The 8,922-nt window shown below is 41.5% G+C and overlaps 1 protein-coding gene across 1 annotated transcript; it reads left to right on the forward strand.

Moving 5' to 3' along the window:
- Nucleotides 1-780: 780 nt before the first annotated feature.
- Nucleotides 781-1,212, forward strand: LOC149231107 (uncharacterized). Its single transcript, XM_089381546.1, has one exon. The coding sequence runs from the start codon at nucleotides 781-783 to the stop codon at nucleotides 1,210-1,212; it is 432 nt and encodes a 143-aa protein (XP_089237672.1).
- The last annotated feature ends 7,710 nt before the right edge of the window (nucleotides 1,213-8,922 follow it).

The following is an 8,922-nucleotide window of genomic DNA, read 5'->3' on the forward strand; positions in this document are numbered from 1 at the left end:
CCTCCCAGAATGGCCAAGAATAAAAGTAGGAAATTGAAGTTGAAGGCTGCAAAACTTTGTATCATGAATGGTGCACTTTATTGGAAAGATCCTGGTGGTGTCCTACTAAATTTCATGGTAGAAGAGGAGGCGAAACAAGTTATGGCAGACTTTCACAAAGGAGATTGTGGAGGCCATCTTTTCTAGAAAACAAGAGCCAATAAAATCTTAAGAGTGGGGTATTATTGGCCAAGTCTATTCGCTGATGTGTACAAAATAGTGGCCAGTTGTCATGAATGTCAAATTTTTCAAGGTAAGCGGAAGTTGCAGCCTTTACCACTCAAGCCCATTGAAGTGAGCGCTCCATTTCAGGAATGGGGTTTGGATTTTATTGGTGAGATTCATCCTTCTTCTTCAGCGCAGCATAAGTGGATCCTCACGGCAATGGATTATTTCACCAAATGGATTGATGCAATTCCAACAAGGCAGGCCACTGATTCGGTAATTATTTCATTTCTTGAAAACAATATTTTGTCTCGTTTTGGATGTCCAAATAAGTTGATCACTGACAATGCAGCAGCCTTTAAGTCAAAAAGAATGATCGACTTTTTTCGTAAGCATAAAATCACTTTGGGGCATTCGGCAACCTATTACCCACAAGGTAATGGTTTGGCGGAATCCTCCAACAAATCTCTTGTCAATATCATCAAAAAGCTGCTAGAAATTAACAATAAGAGTTGGCACAAAAGGCTGGTCAATGCACTTTGGGTAGAAAGGGTAAGTAAAAAGAAATCCATTGGCATGTCTCCTTTTGAGCTTGTGTACGGTGTGGAAACAGTCTTCCTGACATCTTTGGTAGTCCCGGTGATCAAATTGTTGCAAGAAGCTGACAGTGAGGATGATGGGTTGCAGCGGAGAATCAACCAAATGATACATTTGCAACAAACAAGAGAAGAGGTACTTCAGCATACTTCCAAGCTACAGGAAAGAATTAAGAGGATATATGACCGGAAGGTCAAGGCAGACAGGTTTGAAATTGGAGACATAGTGTTGAAATGTGATGCAAGGAATGAAGAGAAGGGTAAGCACAGTAAATTTGAAAATCTGTGGAAAGGACCGTACAAGATTGCTGCACATCGAGGCCAGAATTCGTTCCTTTTGCAACAGCTGAATGTCGAAGACTATCTTGGTGGGCCGGTCAATGGTCGACTTCTCAAATGGTATATTGTGTAAATTGTTTTCTGCTATCCTATTCATCATTATATATATCGTGTGTGTTGTCTTCCTTCTTTAGCTTGGGTCCCGAGGTGAAGGCTATAAAGCTGAATTTGGATTCTACTTTTGGTTTGGTTTGTTTGAGTTAAGTCTTTTGGTCAATTTCAGTCTTGAAAATGAGTCAATTTGAGTCGCGTTCAGTCCTGAAATTAAGTCTTTCAGTCAAGAGTTCTGATTTGCTGTGTCGAAATTATTGACTCCATAGCCCAATGGACGAAGGCACTACCTGCTTTCCCAGAGATTTGTAGTTCTTAGCACCTCCAAGGAGCTACCATCCCCATTGGAGCCAATGTTAGAGTCGGTATTGTCATCCCTCCATCAAAGATCAACTCCTCCTATTGCATTTCATGTTAGGTGTCCTACCCAGTCATTTGCATTCCATTAGGCGCATAGATCATCTAATGGCAGTGGCATTCCTCTAGTTTCCCTCATGTTATCTACCTGCTGGCTCATGTTTGTTCATTTAAAAGCAAAACATACACAATCTTTTTTATCTTGAAAATTGCAAAAGTTGTCTTTAGGGTTTCATGGTCAATTAGGTCTAGGCTTTCATTAGGGTTTCATCAATAAATGTGTTAAAATGTCGAATAATTTCCGGTAGGCCATGAGGAGGTTGCAACATCAATAAATTTTATCACCAAGCATTTGAAAATGTGTTTTTCCCCAAAACTCTGTTTTGAGGAAAAAACAGAGTATATAGTATTTATTGTACAAAATCATGAAATTTTTTCTTTTCTCATTGTAAACCCATTCATCTGCACCTTGGTTTATTTCCTTAGCCTAAAAAGCTCCAACACCTACAAAGCAAGCAAAGCTCAGGCCATTAAATTCATCACGAAGCTCAAAAGTAGTGAAAAGTCCAAAAAACAGAGTTTGTAAATAAAGTGATTGGCAAAACATTATGAAAGTGGGTTTTGGAAAATTAAATTTGAAAAGCTCCATATATAAACCATTCCTCCAAGTGTTTGAAACTCATTTTCACTCCAAGGGCCAAGAGAAAACAAAGCAAAGTGATTGTGGGAGTTTTGGGTGAAATTTGCTCCAAATCGACTGGCGCGGCACACTGGGCAGGAGGTGCGGCGCATTGGCCAGGCGCGGCTCACTAGGCCTTATAACCCTTCGCTAAAAATCACAGGCACGACGCATTGGTGAGGTGCGGTGCATTGGGCGTGCTGCATGGTGCATACAGCCAGGAAGCCCGAAAATCACCAGAATGACCTCCAATCGCCAAAATCGCACGAGTTCACCTTGTTCCAAGTAGGTTGAGCTTAACCTCTGTTGTTTATCCAAGTTTGGTGTTGATGTTATGATGGTTGATGTGGTGAATGTTTTAACAAATGATCAAACCCTATCATTACAAATTCCTCAAACAAAAATTGCTGCCTAGGGTTTGATCAACTTTTTTGCTACCAAGTTCATCTTCCCTCCATCATTCCCTTACCCCATTTTTCCCTGTTTTCATGGTTCCCTAAGTTTCCCTACCCCCTAAACTCACTAATCTCCTATCCCAAGTTCCCTTTCCCAAATTTCTATTATAAAATCCAAAACCCTAACCTTATACAAAACCTCCCAAACATCCCATATTTTCCCTATCTAAATTTATCCCGACAGTCCCAAAAATTCCCACTATTTTTCCGTCTCCTAACAGTTCCTTGTTTCATTGTTTCCCTTGGTAGCAGAGGTCAAACAATTTTCAAAGGCAATCCAAGACAGTTTGACATATCAGCACCTATTTTTTTTAATGCAGTTTGTCCACTAGCAATTATGGCATCAGATCCTTCATATGATTATGAAGAGGAGACCCAAAGTGACTCACCCACGGAGGGACATGCACCCAAGAGGCCTCATAGAGGTGGTATACATATCAGAGAAGAACCTACCACTCTTACCGAGTTGTAGGCCTGCTCTCTTACCCTCTTTTGTTTCCAGCATAAGTCATGTTATGAATTTTGGGAGAAGGTTGCTCATATTCAGTTTCATCATGAGTTGGCCTGCTTATTTGTGTTGCATTTGCATGGTGATCAAGCCACTCTTGCTGGTGTTACTTTCACATTAACACCAAAAACCATTTCATTGGAAACCGACATACCGAACATTGGAGAACCATGGAATAAGAGACAAAAGATTGACCAGCAACATTATGAACCATATATCAAACCTAGTTTTCTGAGGCAGCTTAAGGGAGTGATTCCTTTTCGGTTTCTCAGGGATGAGTATGCTCCTTTAATGAAATCATCATGAAGTATTTCACCTGTGAGGGCCGGTTCTCCTGCTTGTATGCTTATCACATTAGGCTGCTGATGCATTTCATTCAGGTATGGATGATGAACATCCCTTATTTCATATGGTGAAACATAGAAAGGATGCCCACTCTTGTGCAGCACAAGACCCCTCAGCAGCAGCTTAACAGTGTTTATCATTTTGCTCTCATTAAGATTGTGGTTGTTCATTAGCTTGGCTTATAGGGCATCACTTGGGATGACTTCATCTCGCATGAGTTTTTCACAGCTTCACAGGGACCATCAGAGGTTAAGCATGAGACAGGCAGACCTTCTCACTAGTATTGGCCATGAGACCGCTAGTGTGCCGATATTCATCACATATCAGAGGGGCACAGACATTTGTTTGCAGCAGCGAAGCGAGTGTTATCTCCACCCGGGGTGGAAGGGGCCTCATTTCCTCCATCAGCACAGTAGGTTGAGGACCGAGGAAAGAGGCCTCTACAGGAGGAAGGACCATTAGGTGAGCGAGAGACTAATTTTATCCTCATTGAGGGTGATGATATTGACATGGGCCCGCAAAGTGCAAATCTTAGACAGATCATCAAGGAGAAGCAGGCGGATATTGATGCCTTGTCCACCAAATTGGATAGAGTCTAGTGGACTATATAGTATTTGGAGCAAAGGAACAAGCAGCTTGAAGATCAGCAGGTGGTGATGGAGTTACAAAACATTCGGCAAAACTGCCAAAGTGCCCAAAGGAGGAGGATTGAGTTCACTTCATTGGAGCAAGAGATAAATGCAGTTAGGGAGTGATGGCTTAAAAGAGCCAACATCCACTTGGAGAGGAAACTAGAGAAGGCCATCAATGAGAAGAATATGCTCAGAAACTTGTCATATCATTATTTGTCCCGGAACTTGGTGTGCAAAGCAAGAATCAGGAATTTGAAAGCAAAGCTAAAGAGAGCATCAAAAAGGAAAAAAGAGGATGAAGGACTTCAAATCTTGGTTGAGGCTTCCTTGGCCCATAAAAGCACTTAATAGGGAAGACTCATCCCAAATTTCAAGAAATTTGGAGCAACTTTTGCATTTTTGTAAATTTTTGGCATTAAAAACAGAGTTTTTCTCCCTATGCGTCGCGCCACATGGCGCTCGCTTTTTCTAGAGGGCTCTAAATCACAAAAACTTTGAATTTCTGGATTTGCATGGAAACGTATGCTTTCCTACTTATGGCAAAGAGATTTGGGTAGGTTTTGAGCCCTCAAAAAGTCAAAAAACACTCAGAAAATGACCTCACTACCCCTATTTTGACGCACAAGAAGTAGTGTTGGGAGAATGGACATTTGGAGGTGGAAATGGAGGCCAAATTGAAAAATTCGACTTGGGTTGGAAAGTACACAGGCAGACCTTTCCAGAAAGCACACCTAGAGCTCATTTGGATACCGGGAAGGCCTCCAAAGGTGGGTCCAAACAGGTTGTACACATAGAGAATCAGGCGCTATGCATAGATGAAAAATTGCCAGTTTGATGAGGTTTTGCTCTGTTTTTCGCCCAGTTTCGCCTAGTTTGACTTTTTCACTTTCCTAATGGAAAATTTATGATGTAATTTGATGAAATTTGATGGATTATGATGTAAATATGTTATATTTCACTTGTAGAGGTAGATTCATTAGTTTAGAAGTTGTTTCAAACTGAATGGATTAGTTTCCTTGTTTTTAGAGGCATGTTGTTATCTTTCCTAGTTTGTAGTTCTCAGTTTAGAATCAATTGGATCAGATCCTAAACTCATGAGCTTGACCCCTAGAGGCAAGGATGAGTTATGTTTGTCTATATTATGTTTTTTTTTCAGTCATTAGCATGGTTGGACTCTTGAGAAAGCCTTGAGCTTCATTGTAGATTCATTTTCAGTATTTTGGCTAAGGAATTGAGACTAGGATTTGCAGCACTCTTTGGGATTCATGTGGAAATTTGTATTGGTATAGTGATTCTGTTTGTAATTTGTGAATTTTGTTTATTTATGTCATCATCTATCTTATTTCTTCTTAACTAAGCAAACAAGAGTGTAAGTAGAATTCATTGAAAGTGGAATGTTGTACTTGAGGTTTGTTGTAGTTGTTTGATGTTTTCAGCTATCTGAGGAGGATTCATGATTTCCCTTGCCCTCTTCAACACCTCGCCTATATTTTCTATCCATATCATTAAAATTTAAGTGCCAAAACGGTTGCCTACATTACCCCATCGAGATCTCTGCAGAACTGAGCCTCAATCCCCGCACCCCAAAATTTGCTTTCCCCTTGATTCCGACAAAACCCCCAAAATATCAAATCAAAGCCTTGTACTTCATACCTAGCCTAAAATTAGTTTTAATTTTAGTCATCTCAAGCCCCATTGATTAGCTTTTGCTAAGATTGACCTGGAGAGAGCCCTCTCCTATCCTCGTAGGGCTAGCTACAAGGCTGAGCGTGGTTTGATGTTGCCCTGGATCCTACCTTTTTAGCTTGAGGTAAATCTAGGCGCTAACATGTCACCTACTGATAGGGACCCCTACTATCCTCAAAGAGTCAATCCATCTCAGCCAACCCAAATGGTATACCAACCCCAATCTGCTTCCTCTAGATCTCAAGTGTTCGAGATGAGTACGCCTATTAATTTGGCTACTAGGTCAAACGACTATCAAACTCCTGCTCTAGCAGAAGGGAAAGAAAAATAAGTTGCACCTTCTTCCTCTACCCTGAGTTCTAGCCCTCTACATACTGAGCACCCTAACCCTGATTCCACTATATGGCCACTCTCTCGAGGTGTGCTACAGAAATCCTCATATAATCCCAACGCTCGAGCTGCTCAGCACTACAATATTGTTGAGGATTTGGCTTAGGCACCATCAGCCATGTCAGCTCTCTAGGTGCTCCAAATCTTCCCATCATAGTAGAAATATTTACTGTCAGCTAGCGGGGGCATCGATCCCACTGATTCCAATTCGATATGTTTTGATCTAGAAAACCATGTTTTGTAGCTTCCTCATCATATTTTCTTTCTTATTCAGGTAATCATCAATGAGAAGACCATCCATCGAACTGTCATTGATGAAGGTTCTTCCACCTGCATCATGTCAACTGCATGTTGGAAGGCTATTGGTTCTCTTGCATTGAACCGATCTCCAAACACTTTGGAAGCTTTTGATGGGTGTGATTTGCGACCCTTTGGTGTCTTACCTAAGCTTGCCATCACCCTGGAAGGCAAGATAGTGCAAGTTAAAGTAAAAATTGTTGACACCAATCTCAATTACAATCTTCTACTCAGCCGAAGTTGGACTCATCCGATGCATGCCGTGGCCTCCTCTTCATTTTGCGTGATTCTTTTTCCCCGCCAAGGGAATATTGTTACCGTCGATCAACTGTCTTTCTTTGCATCTTCCTCCTCGAAGTAATGTTCCTTACTGTTAAGTTATGGTATGTTCTATGCTTATAACAGTTTACTTCTTTTTCTTATTATATTCCACCGATTAGCAATCACGTGTACATAAAGTAAAGTGCAGATAGAACATTAAACGATTGATAGAAAACAATCCAAGACAAGAGACACAAGATGTGGCGGCTAGCCAGGGACAAACCCCACAATGTGTGGGGAAACCCTTTGATCAAATCTTCTTTTATCTTCAATAATTCAGCAGAGAGAAATAGTACAATAAATCTGATTCATATCAGCAGTAGCAAACCCTAGATCAGTAGCATCAGCATTAGCGGCTTCATTATCAAACTAGGGCAGACCATATCTCACAAACCGACAGTCGGATTGACTTCATTCCACCACCAAAAGTTTTAGCTTCCAGAGGAGGTTCAGATGAGCCTACAGCGCAGTTCAGATGAGGAGATCTTCTAGGCCACGCAAGTCAATCTTTACTTCTGCAGTTGCAGCTTCAGTTTCAGCAGTTTCCGGCTTCAAACTAGGGTAGTCAATATCTTGCAAACCGTTCATCGGATTGACTTCATTCCACCACCAAAAGTTGCGGATTTCAAAGGAAGTTTAGATGAACCTACAATGCAGTTCCAAAGAGGATATCTTCTAGGCCACGCAAATCAATCTTTACTTCTGCAGTTGTTGCTTCAGTTTCAGCAGTTTCCGGCTTCAAACTAGGGCAATCGATATCTTGCAAACCGTTCGTCGGATTGACTTCATTCCACCACCAAAAGTTGCGGCTTTCAAAGGAGGTTCAGATGAACCTACAACGCAGTTCCAAAGAGGAGATATTCTAGGCCACGCAAGTCAATCTTTACTTCTGCAGTTGCAGCTTCAGTTTCAACAGTTTCCGGCTTCACATGTGTGAGAGAGAGAGACCCATTTCAGCGCAGTAGAGAAGAGACTCATATCTGCGCAGTAGAGAGAGAGAGATGTGATGAGTTGAGTGAGTCCAAATGAGGAAAGGTCCTCTTATATTTATCACAACGTTGGTGGGTGAATAGATGTGACTGTTGGGCTTCTGAGCCTACATGAGTTGTAGGTCGGCTTGATAATAATTCCATAATCAAAATAAATTCATATCTCCATGAATACTTATCGGAATTGGATGATCTTTATATCAATCCTAGACCTCTCGATGAGAGGAATCTAATAAAAATATTATTAGCCATGAATAAGATGACCCACATGAAGTTTTGCCCTGGTTTCCAATTTTAATACTCCCTCTCAACCATGGAGAACTTCATCTGCAATCTGTCTATCGGTCGTTACTATTCATCCATCAAATGCACTGCCTTGTACAGCCTGACCCTTGCCCTGCTCTGCTCTATTTTGCCTGTTCTGCTTTGTCTTACTCTGCCCTGCACTGATCTGTACTGTTTTGTTCTGTTCTACTCTGCTCTTGCATTGTTCTGTTCTACTCTGCTTTTGTCTGAATTATGAAGAAGAAGAAATGACCGAGGATGTATCATACTGACTCAAAGTCAGTCTCAGAGTATGTACCACTGGTCCCAGACCAGTCTCAACCAACCCAAAGTCAGTGTCATAGTGAGTACAACTCCAATGGTCCCAGACCAATATCATCCTCCACTGACTCAAAGTCAGTCTCAGAGTATGTACCACTGATCCCAGACTAGTCTCAATAGACCCGAAGTCAGCGTCATAGTATGGTACAACTCCTACCACTGGTCCCAGACCAGTATCATTGATCCCAGATCAATGGAGGTCATCCTAGCGTAGGGAGTACGATAGTTACAACGATGCATCCATCGGTACTACTATGGTCCCTAACTTCATTTCCCTGCTCATTGATCAGATGAGAGGTACTTCCCATGAGTCCCATACTGCATGGGTAGGATGCCTCGACAGGAGAACTAATCAATCTTGTCCTCATAGGAGAACACATCAATCCTGCTACAATTGCCATGGAGAACACATCAATCCAAGCCTCACAGGAGAACACACCAATCCTGCTACAATTGCCATGGAGAAC

Source organism: Pinus tabuliformis, chromosome J, assembly GCF_031772625.1.
Source record: "Pinus tabuliformis cultivar Carrire ecotype Pingquan chromosome J, CPIR1, whole genome shotgun sequence".
NCBI classification, from domain to species: domain Eukaryota; kingdom Viridiplantae; phylum Streptophyta; class Pinopsida; order Pinales; family Pinaceae; genus Pinus; species Pinus tabuliformis.

Coding starts and splice junctions, on each gene's coding strand:
- LOC149231107 (XM_089381546.1), top strand. CDS start 781: ATGTCTCCTTTTGAGCTTGTGTACGGTGTGGAAACAGTCTTCCTGACA.